At 44.2% G+C, this 25822-nt stretch overlaps 1 protein-coding gene across 6 annotated transcripts; it reads left to right on the top strand.

The window, feature by feature from the left end:
- Positions 1-1350: 1350 nt before the first annotated feature.
- On the top strand, positions 1351-25727 carry LOC107993940 (signal-induced proliferation-associated 1-like protein 2). 6 transcript variants are annotated; one of them, XM_017050624.3, is made up of 14 exons: positions 1351-1892; positions 2123-2218; positions 19212-19422; positions 19507-20010; positions 20073-20321; positions 20378-20988; positions 21052-21293; positions 21358-21464; positions 21534-21768; positions 21833-22207; positions 22285-22551; positions 22629-24140; positions 24297-24500; positions 24707-25727. In XM_017050624.3, exons 1-14 carry the CDS (start codon positions 1797-1799, stop codon positions 24906-24908), a joined length of 4911 nt encoding a protein of 1636 aa, XP_016906113.2. In that variant the 5' UTR covers positions 1351-1796; the 3' UTR covers positions 24909-25727. The 6 variants fall into 6 exon arrangements, with proteins under 6 accessions (XP_016906113.2, XP_061930274.1, XP_016906115.2 ...); XM_062074290.1 differs by lacking the exon at positions 24297-24500; XM_062074289.1 differs by lacking the exons at positions 1351-1892; positions 2123-2218 and adding an exon at positions 2578-6353.
- The last annotated feature ends 95 nt before the right edge of the window (positions 25728-25822 follow it).

Raw genomic sequence — 25822 nt, 5'->3', positions numbered from 1 at the left:
TTTTTATAGAACAAAGTTAATTATAAATGCTTTTGAAGCTTATATCCGCTAATGGTCCATCGATTCGTTTTATCTCATAAATTTCAGAATTTTGTGCTTTTGGATCAAGGAAGGAAGCTTTCGACCCACACGTGTATTTCTATTCATCCGTCAATGTTCCGTCATGTCCGGCGGCACTCCTACACCGACCGCCTACATATCGCAAAACAGAACTACTATAATCCAAACCAGTATGTCTAGACCAGTTTATTACTCGCATTGTATTTTAACGAAATTAAGCGTGGTTGTAGGTGTTCTGATATTTGTCTTTCTCTGTACGGGGTGTGTCATAATGTTTCGAATGATAATACGTATATCATATAGATGAAAATTCTCGATGAATCAGTAAAATGAAATTTTATTCAATATTGGAAAAATTTTTTATCTCAAGTATAAGATTTAAAAATATGTCAAATACAAATATAATAAACATTATTCTTTTTTTTATACTTGACTTACCATTCCTACAAATTGTAATTTCTATTAAAGAAAATAATCTTGTATCAACTAGTTTCTTATTGATGAAAAATATATTAAAGTGTATAAAAAAAGGAAACGGAAACGGAAACGGAAACGTGATGAATAGTCAAGAGCAAAGACAATGAAAATGGATTAATTAGCGTGGGTAGTTGCGCGTCATTTAGGACACGTGGAGGTATATCATATACAAATTATAAGAAACTTTTTCTATAAGCTAAAGAAAAAATAATAAATTATCTGAAATATATTTGTACGTGTTTAATTTTTGATGAACTTTGATTTCTTCAATCGTCCAAGAACAAATTAATTTTGAACAATTATTTTAATTAAAAAAATAATTTTTACAATTTTTTATTTTTTATACAGACTATAAACCGATGCTCTAATTTAATCTTAATTCTTGTTAAAGAATCAGACACGCCTGACCCGAATTACAGAGTCAATTTGTCGAATTACGGTCACAATGAATCAGACTAGAATATACGTTATAGATATTTTTCATACAGTTATGAAAAATATTACGAAAAATATACAAAAAAATTAAGAATTTTTTTCAGCATTATTTAATTCATTTTAAAATAAACGTTGTAAAATATCAAATTTTTTTAAATTAAAGATATTATTTAAAAGAGAAAAAGAAAAAATTAAAAAATTTATTTATATTATTTATATCATACAATATGTATATATATAAAAAAAAAAATATTTGATTTATACTTGACTGTCGGCAATTTATCCTTGTAACGAGCGCTTTAGTTCCGAAGAGACGCGAATATCGACGTAGAATGGAGTGGGGATCTTCGTGGCCGTCGTAATAGAAGCGAACTCAGTTGTTCTGCGACGCGCAACTTGTTAGCGTTATGGTATTGTGTATCGCGTTTTATTTTGCTGTTTAACTTTTTCATATGTTTTCTTTGTTTAAACAATTGTTGTAGTGATTTATTTGTCTATTCTTAAAATCTTGAACATATATTATTTGATAATAATTGGAAATATATGCTTCGATATCGTCCGAAGGAAGGTTACGAATCGACACGCCAGGTCCGGGTTGACGAACCCTCTGAAAGAGGCGGACACGTCGGTTCTCTAAAAATGCAGCGCGTCGTTAGAGCTTAACACGCCTATGAATCGTGTGAACGGAAAATGGTAAACAACATTCTTAAAATTAAAAGATAAACGGGAGCGCAAAAAAAGCAATCGTATCATCATTGCACTTGGAGTGGAAAGGAAATCGATCGAAAAAAAAAAGATCGAGATGTGTAATCGAAACGACAACGATGACGATGACAACGCCGCATTGTTGGATCGCTACTTCGAAGGAATCGAGTTTCAATCTCGAATCGAAGGATTTTGAAGCTCGATCGACTTGTAGTGTAAGTGATTGTGAGTCGTGAAATAATTACTTTGTAACGACAAAATATATCGTGTGTTCATACAACGTGTTTCATAACGATATTTATCGATTGTTGATCGTTCTATGCGAGTCGGTGATATGTGTAAAGAGAATCGAAACTAGCGAAGGACGTAGAGATACAATTGAAACGTGCGTGCTGAATTGATGGTGTGTTAGTGGAGAAAATTTCGTTTATTTTTGTGTTGGTAGAAAGACCCGGAAGCCGCTATATTGGAGAAGAAGCGAGAAAGCGGCGTGCCGCTCTTCTGTGTACCGCGGCAAAGGCGATCGTCGCAGCCTGAAAATGTAAGTTTATTTTATAATGTTCCATAGTCGAATGTTCTATCGCGATTGGACTAATCTTTGAATGAACAAACTCGATGTGTATATATATTCATAGAATGAATATTTATGCGTATTGTATTGTGAATTAGTAGGAACTGAAATTTTATTCACGATGATATTTTCAAGGATGAAATCATCACGATATAGTATACGATATATGAGAATACATTTTGAATAAATATTTTCTCAAGATCTAAAAATATAATATAATCGCAAATATCATAATCATAAATTACTCAAAAGATTATTTGTTAAAAGATCAAACTTTTGCAAAATAAATGTTTCCTTCTATAAAACCTGATTCATATTCTGCAAGAAAGATGGGTTAATGTCGTATAATATCGGTAGGTGAAGGTCATCGCCGGATGCCAATATCGTACTATCAACGAATTTGTGGTGCTGTAGCATTTATGTTCTACGTCATATATATATATATATATTATAAACAATTTGTTGTCGATCGTTAAGTTATAACATCTTTTAAATGATACGTTATTTTCTCCTTTCAACTTTCAAAGTTGTAAAAAAATTGAAATAATTCTTTTCATAACCTCATTTCATCGATTTCAAAGGAAAAAATAATTTGCATCATCAGATTCGTATTTTCAATTTATCTTTCATGACTCTTATTAATCTAGTACCAACGAATCCAATCTTTTTTAATATTTCAATAAACAAAAGTGCAAAATGATTTTGAATGATTTTCTCACGATCAACGATGCGATCGAACAAACTTATATCCAGCGTTTGGTATAGTATATACGCTATAGTACGTTTATGTTATTCAACCAATATATTTTTGGAAAAAATGTGGCGTGAGATTAGCGTATCCTAAAGTAGCCGTTGCAAGGGAAAGAAACCTTTGTGCGTAGCCTACAATGTTATTGTATTCCCAGCACGTATAGGCAATGGGAGTTCGTTATTACGCCTACTTCCGGTGGTCGGTTCGTGACGCGGAGTCGCACAAGCTTTAACGGACTGTTCGAATATTTCAAGTATTTCCCTCGCGATCAAATATTCAACCAATCGTTTACACGTTCTTCGATGCAACAAGGTATGCAACAAAGTATACATACGTAAATCGTATTAATTAAAAAGATGATTTAAACCGTTCGTTTGTTTCTAGAAATCGAAAATGTAATTCTTCAAACAATTTTTCTAAAATTCATTGTCAAAATACCTATATACCTGCATCTCTTCGTGTGAAAAGTACAAGCCGCTTTCGAAAATATCGAAGAAGCCAATCCCTGGCTGGAATTTTAGAACAGCTGCAGGCGCATACCTAAGCGATAGCCGGCCAGCCTTGCCTCAGGTCTCTCAGAAACGCTCGTAAACTCGATCCCTCGTCTCAACTCGATCCAACTCGACTTGACTCGGTTTGACTCGAATCGGGATACATAGATAGACAAAAATCGCTCTGGTTTTCTACAGATTGCAGCCGAAACAAATTAAGTATGTAAGATACTTAACCTGCTTTCTCAAACTCCTGAGAAAGCATCTTGTTTGTACCGACTCGCATAGTATTAACCGTTTTCGTAATACGAAATCTACGAACGAGCAATATATAAAACTATTCTAGAGAGAAAAAAATTCTTTCGTTTGTAAAACAAATTTTTTTTTTTTTTTTTCATTTCCTTCGATCCAATTGTTTTAAATTATTTCGAGATATTTATTTTGCCCATCGTATTATTATCTTATTATTATTTCGATGTAGCATTAGAGAATAAATGTAAGCGTTTTCCCTGGATGACCAATAACACGGATTGCCTAGACCGTTTCCTGCGGCAATAACCTTCCCCCTGGAGTCGAATTATCGTCGCTCTTTATGTGCCGTTGTCGGATCGACAGGATACAGGTTCTTTAAAAGTAACCAAAGGCAATTAATTAAAGCCGGATGCGTTGATTGACCTCTGAATAAGTTTATCAGGGTTCGAGGATCGAGAGGCTTGGCTCTTTCGTTCCAACGTTCGTTTGGAACCGATCGCTTATAATTTATAACGCGTCCACGAAATTTGTTCTATATATGTGCATTAAAAAACACGGCATAGATACAAGGCTTTGAACGATATAAAAATAAGATTTTCTATATACGCGATTATAAATAAATCTAGTCTCTTTCAATCTATTTCCGATAAAGAAGAAAAATAACCAAGTATGAAAATAGGTGTAATAGGATCGATAATCGAACGTCCACGGATACAAAGTCTCTTTAATCGATCGTTGCTCGGAATTCCAGGTCATCGAGGGGAGAAAACTCTATATCGATGGATCTTCTGCATTCCGTTGATTTTTGATTTTATGCGTGCAATAAAAAAAGATACAACGATGAATCAAACGCGTTTAATATGCGGGGAACGCGAACGAGAAATTTGGTCGGATCGGAAGAGATGGAATATTCCTTGTTAGGAATAGTCGAATGCAAAGTATATACATTACTTCTACACGTGTGTATATCACAGCATGTGGTTAACTGTAAAAACGTATATCTTAGACTGGCTACGAGTAGCTAGCGTTGTCACCAATGCATGTACGTTACGAATCGAAAAAGCATCGTCACCTGACACCTAAGAAGCTTTGCTAAGAACTTCGGCACGACGTTCGCTTATCTCTTCGCTGCGAACGAACAGCGGCGCAACCGGCAACGTCTTATGGACAATTCTCCTTTTCACCTTGAGCGATATATCGAATTACCTATATTCGACAACAAGCTTGACCTATTCGCTATTTCCACGAGTCTCGTAAACAAAGTGCGCACGCAAAAATACTCGAGTGAGAAATTTTCTTTCTTCTTTTTTTTTTTTGCCTACTTGCAGTGTTTTTTTTTTAAATATAACCTCACGACAATGACGACAAATCATTAAGTCAGTTTCGGCTTTCGTAAATACGTGTTTCGAGATTGCTTGTGTCTCGAAGAAGCGCACTGCTCCTCGCATGCTAACTCGTTGCGAAAGTAACAGTGGAAAAAATGCTCAACTTACGCTTTTATACGAGGAGGTGCGAGCGAAACGTAAATATGATTTTAATATGTGATTTCGATATATAAGAGAGAAGGGGAAAAAATTTTCCATTCAAGAATTTCAACGAGCGAGAAAAGCAGCGGAATCCACTGGATTTTGCTATATCACGGTTATTTATCATCGTTCGACTCGGGGATCTAGATATCGTTAGACCACGTCCATTCACTTTGTTCGCGGGTGTATCGCGAAAAAAAGAAAGAAAGAGAGCCGTATTAGGTCAGTAGCATTCGGGTGTTCGTCCTCGATGGAAAGAAGAATAATAATAAGAGGAATTCAGCCTTCTCCTCCTTCCTTCTTATCCTCGATTCTCTCGGTTGGGTTAGGCTTGCCCCGAGTGACTCTTTCGAGTAACGGCATCTCGGACCCATCCTCTTCCTTCTCGTTCGACTTTACCACTCGCCTCCGAATACTTTCAACATTCGCGTTCACCGACACACACGCTGCTCCTCCTCCTCCTCCTCCTCCTCCGCCGCCGCCTCCTCCTCGTCCTCGTCCTTTCTCTTTTTCTTCTCTTCTTTTGCCCCCCTTCTTCCCTTTTTCTACTCTCTCGCGCGCACTCTACGTTACGCTACGCAACACAGAGCGTATGTATATCCGCCTGTGCGGATACGCATTCGAGAATTTAACGTGAAAGAAGAATTCCACGCTGTGTGTACGTTCGTTATCATCGTGTTTTTCTATGAATTTCCCAAAACCTTTCTTTCTTTTCTTCTTCGAAACAATACTCATTCTCTCTCTCTCTCTCTCTCTCACGATAATGCTCGATTGCACGGAATACCTGAATGCGTACGCGGCCAAACGATCTCCTATCTTTCCCGACCGATGACGAAACACGTTGGATGAGTAATCGGTGATGAATAACGCGAACATTAGCGAGACGATACGGTTACAAAGCAACGCGTAATCGTGTAGACGAAAGAGAGAAAGAGTTCGAAAATCGAACGACTCATTTTCACTCTTCTCCTCGCGGTATATTCGTGGAAAATTAGTACGCGCTTTTGAAAGTGAAATCTCGACTCGAATAGTGGAATGACAGTCGATCCCCGCGCTTAATGCAAGCTTTCCAAGGTTACAAGCAGGTGAGGTGTAACATAACGTGTAACGTGTCGTTCCTCGGGTTTCTTTAGGCCAAAGAGATGTTGAGCGCGTAGGGAAGAAATCGTAGAAACGAGGCGTTTCGCGAATCGGCTTCACCGCGTCCCGTTTGAATTTTCTGGGTCATGGTACGCGCCGCTCTTTCCCACCGCCTTTCTATTTCGGTGCACTCGACTTCTCGGACACGGCTTGCGTGTCCCTCGTGTCACGTGCGCCGCAAGCCTCGCGCTCGGACCGTTGCGATTCTTTTTTGGATTTTTTCCGACTCGCCCGCCCGATTATCGCATCTCGACGATATCTTCATCGCTAGCTCGCGCGCGAGAACGAGAAACACGTGATTTTTCTTCGAGGAAAAAGAAAAAAACCAAAAAATTCCAAGAGAAAAAATTCCTTTCAATCGCTCCCCTCCTTCCTCCTTCATAGAGATAAGTGTACGTTACGCGTCGCATAATACATTTCGAACGAGTTTCGAATCTCTTTCGTTGTGGAAAAACGCTTCCCAATTTTTTGCCCTTTGTAATAAATACGGCACACGGAAGGAATCGTTGAAGAAGATCGAAAGAAGATCCCCGAGGCCTCGTTGGAGCCGGTGGTGGTGGCACGTTGAATAGCCGGCGCGCTCCTTTTGTCACGCTCCTTTCCGAGCGGCAGCACACTTTACACGCATAAAACCTGTTTCGAGGTTTAAAATTTTCTTAAGAGATTTTCTGCGCGTGGCAGCCGAGTAATTCTGAGAGAGGTCAATTAGAGTTTCGGGGCGAGAAACTGTCGCGATATTCGGGCAAGGTGCTGCACGTGTAGGCAAGGGAGTTCACCTAGCGATAGCTTTCACTGACGATCGCGACAGCGATAGAGGGAGAAAGATAGAGCGAGAAACACACGCGCATGCGCGTACCACCTAACCGTACGATCCTCGTAACAACACTTGCTCGCGGGACGATAATGAAAATAATAATCCGAATTACGGAATTTTCGAATGGGAAAAAGGAAAAAGAAAAGAAAGTTCGAAACTTTCCACTTATTACTCCCGTCTTCTAATAATTTTCGTTCCTACTACTTTCACCGTTTTCGCAGAAATTGCAGAGGAACGAAGCGTGTTTTATTAATAGCCATTCGACCGACCGAAATGGAAGGGAATATGCAGCACTTATTTTCCCCTAGAAATGTTGGAATATTCAAATGTACGTAACGATAGAAAATTCCGAAACTTGGCTTACGATGCGAATTGCACGAAACGATCGATGTTACGCGATCTTTGTTGGATCGAGCACCGGACACGAATCGTTACGTCGAACCTTTCGTCGTTCCACCGGTGCTCAAGAAGATCGCTGCAGGCCGATAACGAAGCGGTTGCCCTGCCAGCGGAACGCCTATGAATAAGTCGGTGTTCGTTCCTTGCGTAACGCATCCTCGGACACGCCGCGATCCTCTTCCTTCCACTCTCCTCCCGTATCTTTTCTTCTCGAAAATCCACGCCCGCCCAATTTATTTAATATCTAAGAAAACTCCATATCAAATTTCAAAAATTCAATAATTCTTCTTTCTTAGAAGATGATATTCTATCGTAAAGGGAAATCTCGTGGAAAACAAAGAAGGCCTCGAAGAAAATTCTACAGCGTGTCGTATCGTTCGAACGGTTGCCCCCATCTTTCGTGGATTAACTTAAGAAACCGTATCGAATTATCTATCCATCGGTGCCTCGTGATACTCTTCCGGTGCTCTCCAGCTTCTCTCCCTCCCCCTCTCCCTCTTTTTTCCACAAGAGGAAGAAGGATGAAGGGGAGGACGAACGGTGGCGGGTTTCGGTCTATTGACACCGCCACGTCGAAGCGTTGATCCGTGGGAAAATGCCGGACGACTTCCTATTTATTTTTATTTTTATTTTTTCGAAGCCTTTGTAAACGAGGCTCCTCGCGTCGTTTAAAAAAAGAAAAAGTGAATCACGAGCGCAACAGCAGCATCACGGAGGAGGAAGCGGATAGATAGATAGATAGATGGATGGAACGATATAGCGATTCCAGTCGCGCGGAAATATATATAGAGACGCTGAGATAATAAGCGACCATGAATTTCTGAATAGGAATCGAGCGGAGGATACACACCGTCGATTAAGCGGGGGTTAGGCAGGTTAGGCAAGCACGGAGGGACGGGTGAAGGAGGAGAGGGGTGCAGAGGAGGACTTCCGGTGCTCAGGGCCGTAGCGTGCCCTCAGCGTTTTATTCTCCCTTCTTCTTCCGACCAACAAAGGACGACTTCTGTCTCCTCCCAAAAATATCCTTAACCTCCTCTTCGCTTTGTATTCTTCTAAAAATCGAGAATTACGTATTATCCTCTCCCATAAAATAATTTCCAATCTTTGCTTAGAACTCTTCAGATGATGTCGCTTGCCAGCCAGATAGATATAAAGCGGTTATTAAATTAGAACCGGCGAGAAACGGCGTCTGTGGCATTGTCTCGAGTAATTAGAGGCATTAAAGGAGAAGTCGGAGAAGTTGTGCCGGCCGGCTTCACTTCACGCCGACCTATTCTCGGCCGAATAAATATATTTCGGATGGTTAACCGCGATCAAGTAATTCTTCTATCGAAACTTTGAAATGAATTCGCGTCTAGAGATATTCCACAGTTAACCTTAACCTCTTCCACAATGTCGTGGCGAACAAGCAGTGGCGATCACGCCGTGGTGGCATTGTATTCAAATATTCCTGTCCCGTGAACGAAAGAAGGAAGGAAGGGTGGAAGGGAAAAGGGAAAGCGGAGGGACGGAAACGGAGGGGGAGGAAGGAAGGACGAAGTTTACCCAACCCTTCCGTTTTTTTTTTCTTTTTCAAGCATCGGAGGAGAGTCGTCGAACTCGATGCACGAAACGACGAGAGACACGGACCTCGTGATCCCTGCGATTAGAGAATGGAATAGGAAGGAGGCTGCAGTTACGAGCGATTGCTTCTTTCGTTTCGACGAAAATTTTATCCACGCTGAGACAAACGGCTGGGATCGCGCCTGTTTCCTCTCCCAGAGGATTATTATTTTCGTCCCTCGGCCGGAGACGACTCTTAAACCCTTCTTTTCCTTTCCTTTCCATTTTTCCACCCCCCTCCGGAATTCGACAAGATTGTAAAATCCTCGAGGTACCGTTAGTTCCGAATGAAACACGGCGGAATACTCGTTCTAAAGGGCTCGTTTTAAAGGGAGAAGAGTATGGAATAAAGTAGCCTTTGTCAAGAAGTTATTTCCTATCTGGCGACGAATTAAATAAATCTTTGAAATACCATAACTTTTGAAAGAAATAAAATTTCTCATTCATATTTTAAAGGGAAAATCAAATAAATCTTAATTTCGAGAAAAATTAAATATTCGTTCTAAATTCGTTTCAAAGGAGAAAAGAATGTAGATCTCCTACTTGATGACAAATTCAAAGCAATCTCTGACCACAAAATTATTAAATCTTTGAAACTACCATTACCACTCGAAATCCCCGATTCGCTCGTGTTCCCCTTCTTATCTTGGGGAAGGGGGGAGAGGAGGAAAGCGAGGAACGAATCATTGGAAGCAGCGCCGCTCTGCCACACCGCAGTTCTCCTTTCCATCCAGGCTGCAAGCCTGTTCATTCATTCCCCGCTAGTATCGTTCTTTCATCGCCGGTTAGGCAACTCATCGGCGCTCGTTACCTCGTTCAAAACAGTTCGCGCAAGACGATGTTAATTGCAGCTCGCATACCGACACGCGAAACGCGCGTTTTCTTCCAAATCCACCTTTGTTTCTTCCTCCTTGCAAATACGTCCCGATTTTCCTTCTGAAAAAAAAAAAAAAACGGAACGATTCTCTCTTCGATCCCTGGCGAAAAAAGAGAGAAAAGGAAAAAATGATCGCGCCAGGGAAACGAGGGTAACGACCGTACCGACGCCTGTATTTCTCCAAGCCAAGTTACACTCACCGCATGTAGACTCGTTGCGTGGACGGCAAGCTGCCAAGTTCTCTTCACGATTCTCGATTCTCCATTCTCGAAGGGTCAACGATCGAACGCGCTTCGTATTTCGATATCAAGAGGAGACGGACAGGGATTCCAAACTGCATCGGGGAAAAAAACAAACTTTTCTTCTTATACCCCAATATTTAATACCTTTATATGTATACGTATATATATATATATATATCGAAGCATTGCTTTTCGAGCATTGCCAAAAGCAGGCAGAAAGAAAGAGTGTATTTATAGATCGACCGTTAAAAACTGCATAACCGAGTGACGGCGATGACCGAGGAGAACAGGGTCGTAGTACGGGACCGGTCTCTTAATCTTCTCTCTCTCGAAATAAACGCCCTCCGCGAGGCACGGCGAAGCCAGGGAGGAAAAAGTAAATCTACAATAATTTGAATAATCGTATATGAAATATGGCGTTTTTCGATTCGGTGGAAAATCGACGCGCGCAATTAAGCTGTTAGACCTGTTGCAACGTGACGTGAGGCGAGGCACATCCGTGCGGAATATAGAGGAGATGTGCAAGGAGGGGTGAAAGGGGAATAATGAAGAAAGGAAGGAGAAAAATTGGAACGGAGCGAATCGGAGATAGAGAAAAGAGGAAAGAGAGAAATCGAAATAGAGAATAAAGATAGGGGGATATAGCGACATATGCCACGTAACCTCGTGCAGTGGGAGAGAAGAGTAGGATCAGGGAGGGGAGGGGAGGGCTTATGATCGCCATATGCTCTCTCCCGCATGTTGGCCAACGATTAACAAGTATGGTAATTCGCGTCGAGAGAATTCGAGCATCGAGTTCGATTCGAGTCGATTGTGCTTTGAGTAAAGAAAAAAGGAAAATGGCTTTAAGAATATATATCCTTCGAAAAATTGTATCGTTGATTAATTTCGAAATGTAATAATCGAAACGATCGATTATTACATTTTTGTGTCAATCTCCTGTCAAGATTGTTATGGCGAATTATTACGGAAGTTGAGGTAGGGAGAAGAGTGTAAAAATTTTTAGAAATATCCGTTCGATAATTATCAGAGATTCAGAAATTCTAGGTCTAGGACGTTATATTAACATTCGTTGAAAAAGTAAGAATTTCGAATAAAAGTTACCTCGAGTAATTTTTTCCGTATAAACCTCGATCGTTTTTATTACTATTATTTTCGCGATTATTGTTATTGTTTTCAGCGATAAATTATCGAAATATGTCCAGAGTTGCGCATTACAACTCGTTGAAAAAAAGTAATTAATTACAAATTTCGAATAAAAATTAGTTTAGAAGAAGCAATTAGTTGTTAAAACATCGGCGTTACGATTATTTATATAGGTTTAGGGCATTGAGGATTCGTTGAAAAAGTAATTTCGAATATTAAATGTAAAATTTGCTTCGAGCAAATTAAAATACTCGAGTAACATTTTCATATAAACCTCGACCGTTCAATTGTTTTCGCGATTATTATTACGTTTCGAACGATAAATTTATCGAAGTAACGCAGCTTCGATTATTAAATTTTGTCCATCGTTGGCTATGCTTTCTCTCTCTCTCTCTCTCTAACTTCCACTCGACAGAGTACGGTCGAACCGGGCGATCGATCCTTTTCCGATAAACACTGTTACAGTTATTTCTTCGAAAATAAAATTGTATCGACGGTTATACACGCGACGGAGAGGAGATACGCGTATAAAACTCGTGATGGCGGTACGACAAGCTTGTAAGCGGGTTATTACGTCGTCACGACGTTTAACCAAAAAAAGAAAAAAAAAGGAAAAAGATAAGCGAGATTCAAATAAAAGATACGGCGAGGAAGGAGAGTTTCGGGAGAACTCCTCCTTCGAAAAATACGTCTTTCGATAACGCGATCGTGTATTCCTATTCCCACCTTCTCCACCGGTTAGATAGACCACGTTTAGATTTACCTCACTGCCGTCCAATGTAATTCTACGCGCGCTCTAGAAATCATATACACGCAACCTGCATTACTGGCTGCGCACCGAGCCTGTTTACCCGGTTTAAATGGAATGCTCGGTGCGATCTTTACTCGGCGTATTACAAAATCGTTGCGAGCGAGATATTTATCGATTCTTGCGCCTCCGTGTATTTCACCCATATTCGTCGAGACCTGTCGGCTCGAGTTTACTTAAATCGTATCGATGTATCGAATCTCGAAACGTTTCAATGCCGATATGACGGAATCAACGGTGCTTGGGACAGCGTGCTCTTTATTCTATCTTTTTTCTTCCATTTCCTTTCTCTCTTCTCCTCGTGCAGCGTGTATTCCCAGCATATACGCGAAACGAATTTAACGTAATATACCAGAAAAGAAAGTAACAACGAATACTTGGTAAATAATTTTCGCGAAATAATATTTCCTTTATATAACGATTCCTCGTATCGAATGTCGATAAATTAATAATAGTAATCTCGGAAGGTGCCCGCATGCGACGATTCGATATCGTCTAAAATGCTTACTATTATTATCGATCGAATGCGGGCTTCTTACGAAACTTTTACGAGCCACGACTCGAGGAGGGCAGGGAGGGGGGAGGGCGGGAAAGAGTGAGAGAGAGAGAAATATTTCGAAGAAATCGCGCGCGAAGAAGCTCGGAAGAAAAAGGGGAGGGGATTCGTCTCGCAATTAAAGGAAACGAGGAAACGATCGGCTCGAAAGCGCAACCTCGATAAACGTGTCGTATCGTATCGTATCGTTCTTAACATTGACTCCGTCATTATTTTTAGCTGATTAATTGCTCCAACCGCCTTGTTTCATTCCCCTCGCTCTCTTCTCCCTCCCTCATTTCATTCGAGTACGAAGAAAAAGGAAGTCGTTGACCCGATACGTCAGCCTTGCGTAACGTAGGCTTTACACACGTGACCCGTACGTTAATCGTCGTATCTACTGGCACGCCAAACGCTATGAGAAAGAGATAGAGAGGAGAGAAAAAAAAAATAAGAAGAAAGCGAGACTCACGCGCGCGCCCGATGAAAGTTCGATCGAAAGATCGTGATACGACGATCCGAGAATTATTCGAACCGACGTTCGTCTTGTCTTTTTTCTTTCTTTCTTTTTCCCTATCTCCAAGGATTCGAATCCCTCATAACGCTTCGCGTTGTTCCACATCGAGCCCCGTTTGTGAACCTCCTACGTCGTTCGAGATAGCAAGAGGGAATGATTTATCATCCGTCCTCCTCCATTGCGCGCGTACCCTCACGAATTCACGGCCTTTCTTTCATTGTATCTTCGTGCCAATAAACAAGAAAACCGAGGCGATACGAAACAACAATTAGCCTTTTCATCCTGCGTTTTTATCAACTGTTGAATGCCACTGTTGTTATATATACACACGTTGTATTCGAAACGCGTCGAATGGAAGATTGAGAGAAAAATGAAACACGATATCGTCGATATGACGAACATGTATCGAACGAACGAATTTTTTTTTTTTTTTCTATAATTCGTTCGGCGGTTACGACGGAGATAGATGGAGCAAAAGATAGAAGGAAGGAGGGGGGGAAGGGGATTACGCGAAGGATCCCCCCCTTCAAGTTCGAAACACGTTTGTGCAGGTTGGGACAGGTCGAAACGAAACTCCTCGATTCCCTTCGACAACAGTAGTTTGTTAAACAGTAGTTATTCTCTTGTTCGCCTCGTCCCAGTCGAGCGGCAGAGTTCGTGCGAAGCGGTTCGCGATCGGTCACCGATACCCCCCTCGATGCCGATCAAGATCGTGGACGGTCTCATAGAGTGTGTAGCGCGTCTCGTTCAGTCCCCGAGAAAGAGGAGGAGTATCTCTGGTAAGGATAATAGGAAGAGGAACGGACAGGTATAGATATGTGTATATATATTTTTTTCTCGATTTCTTACTAATCTCTTATTAGTGGCGAAAAATTGAAAAGAAAAAATGGTGGAAAGGGGTTCCGGAGAAAGAGATTCATTTACACTTCTTCTATTAATCTCTTTAATCTCGAAAGTTGAGAAATAGAATAAAATGGTGGAAAGGGGTTCGAGAGAGACGTAATTCGATTCCATAATGAGATTTCATTTTTTCAATCGATTCGCAGTGGCGAAAAATTGAAAAAAAATAAAATGAAATGGTGGAAAGGGGTTCGAGAGAGACGTAATTCGATTCCATAATGAGATTCCATTTTTTCAATCGATTCACTTACTCTCTTCGTGTTACTAATCTCTTGCTAATGGCGAAAAATTGAAAAGAAAAAATGGTAGAAAAGGGTTCCAGAAAAAATAATTCATTTACTCTCGTCTATCAATCTTTTAGTTTTAATAAAAAATTGGAAAAAAAATGGTAGAAAGGGGTTTGAGAGAACGAGATTCATTTACTCTCTTCTACTAATTTTTTAGTAATGACGAAAAATTTTAAAAAAATAAAATAAAATGGTGAAAAGGGGTTTGAGAGAAACGTAATTCGATTCCATAATGAGATTCCATTTTTTCGATTCACTTACTCTCTTCTATTAATTTTTTAATAGTGGCGAAAAATTGAAAAAAATAAATGATAGGAAAGAATTCCAGAAAAAAAATTCATTTACTCTCATCTACTAATCTTTTACTAATAAAAAATTGGAAAAAAAATGGTAAAAAGGGGTTTGAGAGAACGAGATTCATTTACTCTCTTCTACTAATTTTTTAGTAATGACGAAAAATTGAAAAAAAAAAAAATGTTGGAAAGCGGTTCGAGAGAAACGTAATTCGATTCCATAATGAGATTCCATTTTTTCAATCGATTCACTTATTCTCTTCTACTAATTTTTTAGTAATGACGAAAAATTGAAAAGAAAAAATGGTAGAAAAGGTTCCAGAGAACGAGATTCCTTTACTCTCTTCTACCAATTTTGTCTTATATGACGAAAAATTAAAAAAAAAAAAAATGATAGAAAAGGATTCCAGAAAAAGAGATTAATTTACTCTCTTCTACTAATCTCTTACTAATGGCAAAAAATTGGAGAAAAAAGAAATGGTGGAAGAGAAACGTAATTCGATTCCACAACGAGATTCCATTTGTCCAATCATTTTTTCAGAGAAATTGATAAAAGAAAAAATTGGATTCCGTGACAAAATTTGGAATTTCATGGGCAGGCTACGTAGGATGTCAGTGTCATCGCGGGTGAAATGCGAGGAGAGTTACGTAAGGGGCAGGGAGGAGGATTGGTTTTGGTTCCTCGGAGTTTTGGTATTTGGAGTCGGTCGTGGATGCAGGCAGGGCACAAGGATCGCTTTGAAAGAGCTCGGTATGTATACCTCCCCGTGACCGTGTTGTTGGCCATCCACGATGACTCACGAGCCGTGGAAAAGAAACTGCGTGCCCGTCTCCCCGGGCCCAGCTCCCCGCATTCCTTCTCGATTGTCCCAATTTGAAAGAGCGCATTCCTGAAAGCTTACCACCCGTGCCTTGCCCCACAACTCGTCCTTCTTCCTCTTCTTCTTCTTCTTCTTCTCTTTATTACACGCCGTTCTTGAGAAAAATTTTTGAGACTCCAAATGGACACTTCGTTACGTTTACGAGATGCTTAAATTGAATCGTGTAGTTGTTCCAAGTATCCAGTATTGGTGTATTTGTATTATTTGGAAAAGGAGGAGTGAAATTCTTATTTCCAAAGTGTGTATGACCGATTTGTTCTGGAAAATTTATATTTCCTAAATACTAGTTCCACATTTTAAAACCTCCTCGATCGATCATTCGATTAGAAAAATATCGAAACGTTCATTCGATTTTCAAGTCGACTCGAAGAATTCTAAAATTCCCTTATTCGTTCACCCTTGCGTAACACGATGCGCTCTCACGAATGATGGCGATTACGAAAGAGCTGTAGAGGCGAGGGGAGGCGACGGAGTTTCGAGAATTCCGCACATGTGGCCCCACCACGCTCCCGCACAGCTTTCGAGCTTCTTCGCAGCCCTGTTCCTCGATCAACCGACAAAAAGTAATCGCTCGGCTGGAGGCGAGGACCTCCTTCGCGCCTTGCACCCCTTCCTCCCTCGATAACCGTTTTTCCATTCTTCCTCGCTCGAAGAACGCGACCCACTGCGTTTTCACGAGAGAGGAGCTTCTTCCATTCCTGTTGGATGAAAGGAAGAATTTCCATTCCCCCTTTCCCCCTTTTCGTTATTGCGTATCTCTCTCCTCTCTCTTTCGAAGATTTTCGGAGCGAAGAGAGAGAGAGAGAGGGTTAATTCGACGAATCCGCAGGATTAGAAAAAAAGGAAGAAATAATTAGAGAGTCGCGTCTCGTAATGAAGGAGCGGAAGCGAGAGCTCGATGTTATTACGATTTCTCGCCGACAAGCTCGTTTGCGATCCCAGAAAGGGGCGAAAATAATATTTCTATCCGGCGTGGCTTTATACGGTTGCGTATTCACGCTCGAGGGATTCGTGAAAAATGCGCGACTCCTTTCCACGGAAAATTCTCTCGACGGCAATTGTCGTGAAAAAAGACGGGGAGAAGCGATTGTTCTCCCGATTCCCAGAGAAAAGGAGCCCGCCAACTTAATGCTCGACTTATTGCCGCAAGTTCGCTCGCGTGTTATATCGCCACCCTTGGAGAAATCGAGGAGAAAAATTTGCAACGTTTCCATTAGCTTCTCCGGCGAGGAGAAGCGTGGAAAAGTATAAATGGGGAAGAAAGATCGGGGGCATTCTTAGCTCGCGATACGCTCGCAAAGAATGCCAAAACATTTGCATAACTAGTTCGGATGATCGGCTGTTCCGTTTCGCGCAACACCTATTCGAATTTACTACGCGTTTTCAGCCGCATATCCGCGTTTTCATTCGTCGAATTTGTGATCGTGTGACGTGTCTCGATCGATTGGAACCTACGATCTCTCCGATTTCGCGATTTATCTTCTAACGAAAACGTTGTTTATCGTATCGTATGTTACCTATATCGTCCGATATCGCTTCAGTTTTATCAGAGAGAACGATAAACTCGAGGAAAAATTGTAATTTATCGGATTAAGTATATATATATATATATATATATGTATCGTATCGCATCGTGATTCTGCTCGTACAAAACAGGTAACTATATCTTGCTTCGCCTCTTTTATTTATATGCAATCCAATGATCGATCTTTGGTCGTTTTGGAGCTGGAAGAAAAGGCGAAAAAAGATGTGGAAAAAACTACACGATACAGGGAACCGGGTTCTGACGTTTTACTTTCATACGATCACGTGCAAGCGAATACGACCGATGAACGATGGTTCTGCGGTTACACGCATCTCGAACGTTCCCACAATGCAACGAGCGTATGTAAAAGTCGTGGTACAGGTTCACCTGTGATTTCGGTCTCGTTTTTGACGACGACCCAACGCGAGAATCCGATACTCGAGCAAGTTTGATCTTTCGACGATTCGTTCGTCGAGAATCAGTCGAAGCTGCGTGTCTTTCTCGGAAGTCGTTTCTTTTTATGAGAGATAACATCGTCTCTCGATTCTTTGAATCGAATACGAGTAGTATCGATCTCGAAGAAACACTTTCATTCCGTCTATCTAATTTACATAATGATAAATATTACGAAAACAAAAAACCGTACATCTTCCGGTACAGTCACGAATGACTTCCGGTGACAGCAGTCGCCGCACGGTTCACGGCATCCTCTATCTACGTATTTCCATCCCGTTATTGTTCGCGGGACGCTGAAACGTGTCATCCTTTAAAATACGCGCGTTACCTCGATACACGCGTTTTCGATCTAATCCGAAAATGAATACGAGGAGCGTGACCGAACGAGCCGTGCAGAATTCTGAGAACTTTCGCACGGTGTAATCTGGTTGGAAAAAAGGGGAGAGCGTAGGTGCGCGCTTGCGATCCTCTCGTTGTTTCGAAGCGAAAACGAGCGAGAGATATTTCACGGTCGCGATTCGTTTCGATTTTTGAAAGGCGCGCTGCATGCACCGCCGAAGAGAGCCGAAAAGAAGGCGGAAAAAGACGAGCGATAAACCGACGCGCGCGAAATGCGCGGAATGCAGCGGGCCACGGGGCAGCGCGTGACCGTGATCGTTCGTGCCAAATGCCTTCGAACCGCTTCGTTTCTTGTCATCCCGTTAGACTCTGGTGGATTACATTCGTTGTTCCTCGCACTCGAAAATGCGCGATATTTCCTTCCCTCCTGTTCTCGATTCGTTCCCGATTCGTTCTCGAATGCCGGCCTTCGCAGCGACGCCAACGCCACTGTCATCTTCGCGTTGTTCGAATGCCGCTCGTTGCGTTCGAGACCCGCGAGAGGACGCGGAGGAGACGCGCATGCGCGTCATCGATTAATCCAAGTTTCGATCGTTGGTCGCGTACGAGCTACGAGGTACCGGTTCTCTCTTTAACAATGGAAAATCGCCCATTCACCGAGCGCATTTGGAGAGTCGGGCAACGGTACGGACTGTAAATGCCGCGATTCACCGATTGCCACGCTTCTTCCCTTCCACGCATCTTCTCGCAATAACGATGCTGGGTCGAGTCACGCTTCGAAATCTCGTATTACGTGTATAATAAACTTTCGTGCGATACCGAAAACCGTGAAAATATTCTTTTCTAAGACAACTTTAATTTCACGCAATTTTATCGCGTGTTAGATGAACGTCTAGATTGGCATTAATCGCTATAAGACCTAAATGCCTGGTTTCCTCGGGGAAAAAATGACTACAAAACCCACGGGACACGGTCTAGATGCGTAGGCGTATGCTCGCGTGGAACGTGAAACGGGAAGGGCGGTAGACGCTTCTAATTAAACGTCCTACTTTACGTCTCGTTGATCGACCACGTCTCTTCCAAGCCTCTTTCCCTGTAACCCTGCCGCGTAATTTCCGCGAAAACAAAAATATTCTCTCCACGTTTTGGCTCGATGTTGATCGATCGATCGTTCGCCGACAGAATGAAGAGATGATCGCGAGCCTGTCGATACACAGTGGCGGCGGAGGCGGCGGCGGTGGAAGCAGCGGAGGCAGCAGCGGAGGGCCGAGCAGCCGCGTGGGTCGTGGATTGGCCCTTCACAGGTCCAATTCGAGCCTGGAGCTTCCTCACAGTCCAGACCCTGCCTCTCGAGTGCCGGAGACTCCCCTGCGCAGGGAGTATGGATCTCACGGTAGAAATGAACCGCCGTGCAGATTTACCCCGAACATTTGTTCCACGGAGAATTAGACTCCAACTTATACCGTTCTAATCGCAGGGAGCATCGACGTAGTGGCACAGTCGGGAGTGATGATCGGGGAGAACCTGTTCGCCATGCTTCAAGACTTGAGGCCGCCCGCGTCGGTGGCCTCGTCGACGCCTGACCAGCGGAACTCGGTTGGCATGGAGTACCTGAGACGCGTGCCCGACGGCCAGTCGGTTGACGTGGACGAGGTGTGCGGCCCGACCGGCAACTCCAGCCCGAAACTGCGACTGAAATTGCACAGACTGTGGGGCGCGAAGGCGGCGCCGCGCGCCATGGAGGAGAGCAGCGGCTGCGGCAGCCCCGTCGTCTCGGCCGACGTCGAGGAGAGGCACAGAAGGCGGGCGTTCGCCCACTACGATTGCCAGTCGCTCACAGCGAACCTCGGCTACGCCGCCAAGCTGAGGGGCATCCTGCTCGCGCGCAGGAGGAACACCGCGACCGGCGCCTCGGCCGCGAGCTCCTTCAGGGCATCCACGCCCGACGAAACCCCCGAGGAGGATGCCGGCGACGGGAGAGGTGAGTGGATGAACCGTTCTCCGACGGACGAACCGACCTCTTACAAAACGCTTCTCTTACAGGCAACGAGCTGCTGGAGTCGTGCCCCTTCTTTCGGAACGAGATCGGCGGCGAGGGGGAGCGGGAGGTGGGGCTGACTCGGTGCTCCCCGGGCAACGGAGTTCACAGGCCGTCCCTGTCGTACGGCGTCGCCGTTCTGGAGCCGGGGCCCGGCGAGACCTCCTGGAAGCACACTTGCCCCCTTCAGAAACGGCCGCTCCCTATCGAGAGCGTGGACGAGGGCGCCCACTATTACCGACGCTACTTCCTCGGTAAGCTCATCCCTCCCCGACTTGTCGCCTTGCGTTGCAACGTGCGTTTCTCCCAGGCCGAGAGCATCAGAATTGGTTCGGCATGGACGAGCAGTTGGGCCCCGTGGCGATCAGCATTCGAAAGGACGGGAACCAGTACAGGGTGATCGTGCGCACCTCGGAGCTGCTCACGCTCCGCGGCTCGGTGCCGGAGGAGGCGCTGGGCGGGATAAGGCCGCAGGCTAGGGTGCCCACGAGGGAGCTGTTGGAGCTGGTCGCGCCCGAGGTGCAGCTCGGCTGCCTGCGCTCGGGGACGGCGGCGGCCGAGGAGGCGCTGGCCAGGCTGGACGAGCAGGGGCTGTCCAACAAGTACAAAGTCGGCGTGCTGTACTGCAGGTCGGGGCAGAGGACCGAGGAGGAGATGTACAACAACCAGCACGCCGGGCCCGCCCTCCTCGAGTTCCTCGACACGATCGGGCAAAGAATAAGGTTGAGGGGGTTCGAGGGGTACAAGGCGGGCCTGGACACGAGGACCGACTCGACCGGGACCCACGCGGTTGCCGCGACCTACAGAGGGGCGGAAGTGACGTTCCACGTGTCGACCATGCTGCCGTTTACCCCGAACAACAGGCAGCAGTTGCTGAGGAAGAGGCACATTGGAAACGACATAGTCACGATCGTGTTTCAGGTAAGGAGGAGCGCCGACTGCTCGCTTTCGGCTCGTTAACGACGCGCGTTTTTCCTCGCCCAGGAACCTGGCGCGTTGCCTTTCAGCCCGCGCAGGATACGCTCCCAATTTCAACACGTGTTCATCGTGGTCAGGGCCGTCGAGCCGTGCTCCGACAACACTCAGTACAGAGTGGCGGTGTCCAGAAGCAAGGAGGTGCCGGTTTTCGGACCACCGGTCCCTCAGGGCGCGGCGTTCGCCAAGGGGAAAGCGTTCGCCGATTTCATCTTGGCGAAAGTGATCAACGCGGAAAACGCCGCGCACAGGTACTCGATCTGGGGCGTCCTTCTCGCCGGAACGGCACGTAAAACACTTGCAATCATGTTGCAGGTCGGAGAAGTTCGCGACTATGGCGACCAGGACGAGGCAGGAATATTTGAAAGATCTCGCGAGCAATTATTCCTCGACCGCTGTGGTCGACACCGGGCAGAAATTTTGTGAGTAGCCCCTTAACCCTTCGTCGTCCTTTCGAGATCGAGCAACCCACGACTTGTGTTTTCGTACAGCTATGCTGTCGTTCAGCAGCAAGAAGAAGACCGCGGTACGGCCGAGGTTGTCCTGCGACGCGATGCAGCGCGGGGCCATATGCTGGCAGGTGATACTCGAGGACAGCAATCAGAACACGGACTGTTACCTGGGAGCGAGCATAGACACGATCGTCCTGATCGAGGAACATTCGAGGCAAATCGTATTCGTCACTCCATGCGTGAGCGTGCTGGGATGGCACGCCCAAACCAACAGGTACGCTCTCGATTCCTCGATCGAGCAGTCTTGTACGCCGACTAATTCGCCTCGCTTTTCGCAGTTTGAGATTGTACTATCATCAGGGAGAGTGTATCACGATCCACGTGCGCGGTGATTACGGGGAAAGGGACGAATTGATGGAGATAGTGGCTCGCCTGCGCGCCGTAACACCAGGAGCCCCGGCCACCGAACTATCCTTGAAGAGGAACAGCTTGGGTCAATTGGGTTTTCACGTTCAACCAGACGGAGTGGTAACCCAGGTGGAGAGTATGGGGCTCTCCTGGCAAGCGGGGTTGAGGCAGGGGTCTAGGCTCGTCGAGATATGCAAAGTAGCCGTGTCCACTTTGAGCCACGATCAGATGGTCGATTTGTTGAAAACGAGCGCTCAGGTCACTGTCACTGTGATACCACCGAACAACGATGGTAATCCAAGGAGGTAAGCCGTAAGGTCATCTCTCGAGCGATTACGCTTAATTTAGCGGATTTTTATAAATTTTCCCTCCTTCCAAACAGAGGCTGTACGCTGCAGAATTGCCAGTACTTGTCGAGCAATTACGAGGGGGACTACGAAAATGTGACCAGTCCGGATAACACGCCAACTCAGCAGGCAGCCATGCCCCATCAGAAACGGTACGAGAGATCTTTCAGCCCGCCACGATCGAGCAACAGTTCGGGTTATGGGACAGGATCTAGCTCCAGATCGTTCAACGATCCGCGTTTCCCCATGGAGGGGACGATGACGAGTAGTAGTAGCGGGCACAGCAGCAACGAAGATCGTTGGTAAGAGGGTAACGAGGATTGCATTTCATCGGAGTGTCGATCCTTTTTTATTAAAACTCGATATTTGTCCGGATCAGGTACGAGCTGTTGGAACCGCAGGATCAGGAAGGTGCCGGGTATCGTGCCAATGGCGGCACTCCCCCACCACCGCTCCCAGCCAGGCAATCCTTTCAGATGATCGGTCCGAAATCGTGCCAGAAGAAGGATAAAGAGTCCCATTATGCGAGCGCTAAACAATTTTCCGAGAGTTCGAAGCACCACGGCCACGATCATTATCCGAAAGAGAGCAATTACGTGTCGCCGAAGGTGGTACAGGATAACATGAGACACGAGAATTATCAAAGGCAATTGGACAACGCCCATCGTAATCAGGACCACGTTTCTTCCAATTACGTGAAGCTCCAAAAGGAGAAATACGAGATGAAGCAAGAAAATTTGTACGCGTCTCAGAGGGAGCTTCAAAAGAGCGATATGCATTACGTGACTCATCAAAAGTTGAGCGCATCCAACTCTTTACCCTTGGCCCAGAACGCGGCTTACAGTCTTCCAAAGTCTAGCAGTAACAACAATCTCGGCAGATGCAACGAAGGGTACGAGCACGAAGGGAAACAGGAGAGAAATTCCAAGTACGACGGGCAGGATGAAAAATTGTTGGATAGAGCGTCGTGCAAATACGAGCAAGATGTAAGGGGCCACGAGGCTAAGAGAGGGTCGACGATCAATTATGATTATCCCGAGGAGATATACGAGAGACGGAACAGCAAATACGACATGGATGTGTCGAACAAGTACGAAATCGAGTGCCAACACAATATCAATATCAACGAGAGGAAGCACGGCGACAGTCAAATTGAACCTAACCGGGACTCCTCCATACGATACGATTTGCCGCACGAGTTCAAAGTTGGAGAGAAGGTCACGTGTTTGAAAACCAGCATCAGCGAGAGGCCCGTCCCTCACAAGATAAACATCGAGTATCGCCAAACGAAAGACTTCGCAACGAGCCTCCCCCCCGAAATGAGAATCGTCGATGTCAATTGTCCGGAGGTGACTACATTACCGAGCGAGGATGAATTGTCGAACGGATCCGGGAGCGTGTCACCTCGGCTGAGAAGAGCGAACAAATCGCATCGTGGGGGAAATTTAACGCCTTCGAGCGGTGGTTCGAGGAATCAGAGTCCAAGGCCGAAGCCGGGCGTACGAAATTCGCACAGGAATTCGGCGAATTTAACGTCGAGTACGCTTCAGGAAGATCTGATGAAACTGATCAATCCCGATTACATCGGGGACGACGATCAAATAATAACGAATAACAACGTGACCGCGAACGCGCTGATCGCCAATCAGAATACGAACAAGATGAACAACAACAACAATATGCTCGAGATACAGAGCAGGTGTAGATCGAGAGAGAATTTGTGCGGCGGTAATGGGAACGCGTTGACCGTGTTGCCGGCTAACGGCCAGGAGAACGGCAACACTGGATCCGAAGTTATCTTGACGATGGCCAGGCCAGCCACGGTTATTTCGAATGCAAGCACAGCGTCGAGTCCCGCGCCGAGCGAGAATAAATTGTCGAAGGAAGAGAGGTAAGAGAGGTAGTTTGATATATACATATATATACACATATTTATATATATATATATATGTATATATCTTGCACAAAGATAGGTCGATCTTGGAGCTTTCCTTTTCTACGTGGAATACACATGTGCGTGTGTTTGTGTGTAATCTCTTTAATTTAGATTGTCACCGCGCGTTACCAAACCTCCCCAATCGATTTCCAAAGCATCGGCCAACTTGACGCCGTCCATCAAAGACGTCGCGAAAAATCATAACGATACGGACGTGGACCGTTGGCCACAAATTCACCACGTGGATTCCAGATCGAAGCAGCACGCCCAAGAATGGCCCGACGAGAGACTTATCGATGGATGCAATACCATCGCGTAAGTTGGCGACGCGATCTGCAATTACCTACCGTGCCACGATATCGAATATATTAATTACTTATTCTATTCGCGTTCTTCTCTCTCTCTTTCGAATTCTCGACATGATTCGTATGTATGATTCATTTCGATGCTTTTTTTTATTTTTATTTTTCTTTGTTATATTATCCGCGCGATTTCGATCGATCGTCTTCTCTGTGTTTCAGAAATTCTGTGTCGGACTTGCAGTCTCATTTGTCCACCCTTGAACTGAGAGTAGCCAGAGAAACTCGTCGAAGGCTTTCCCTGGAGGACGAAGTGCGTCGTTTGCGGGACGAGAACCGACGTCTGCAGGACGAGAGTCACGCGGCTGCGCAACAACTTCGACGTTTCACCGAGTGGTTTTTTCACACGATAGATCATCAATAATCTTCAAACAAATATCGTAATTCGAGGACAATCGTTGGAACACATGGAGCAGTTTCTTTTTCTTGTTTTTTTTCTCTTCTACAACCTATCGTTCTAAAGTTACAATCATTTTGTTTTTTCTTTTTTTTTCGTAAGAGCAGTATTAGTTTTCTCGAACATCGACTATCGCGTATTCTCTTAGAGATTAACGGGCGAATGGAAAAGGAGGCAATTTTAGAATCGTCGCACGTGCATACGCGTTAACGCGAATTCTCAACTATGTATACGTGTAATGCGCGTTTGTTCGCGATATCGTCACGAGCATGCATGCTCGGTATTTTGTATTATAAATGTTATACTTTAAGGTAGCTAATAAGAGTACAATGTAAGTTACCATCGTGTCACGCTCCATCGAACTCTTCATCCAATGTTTACGAGAAAAAAAAAGAAAAAAAAAAAAAGTAGTGTGTAGATGAGAGTAGCCGGCTTTAGAAAGTTGACTCGAAGAACGTTGCTTACGATGCGCGTTGATCACGATTACATCTCACTTCAAAAAAAAACGACCAAATATTGTTAGTTGTTTAAGAGCCACTTTAATTCATTCGTAATTTATTACGTATTTTTTTATATCATCGTTAAAGGATCGTTCTCGTGCGTGTTTTTGAAACATTCCTCGGTTACGGAAATGCCACACCAACCACCCTTGCGAACCTGCCTTGGCCGAACGAGACTTAAACGCGTTAATTCCTTAAATCTGGATCTTCTTCTTCGCAACTGATAAAGATGATAAAGTGTAAAGCGATGAGACAAAAATCGATCAATAAAAAGAAATGCACCTCATGTGAGAGAGAGAGAGGAAATGTTTATTTTTGATACATTTGATAAATCGAAATTAAGGATCCGATCTTCAACGGAGGAAGATCGTGAGATGGGAA

The sequence above is a fragment of the Apis cerana genome, linkage group LG4 (assembly GCF_029169275.1).
Source record: "Apis cerana isolate GH-2021 linkage group LG4, AcerK_1.0, whole genome shotgun sequence".
Lineage (NCBI taxonomy): Eukaryota > Metazoa > Arthropoda > Insecta > Hymenoptera > Apidae > Apis > Apis cerana.
Note: the sequence above shows the minus strand (reverse complement) of the source record. Positions and strands in the feature narration are given on the sequence as shown.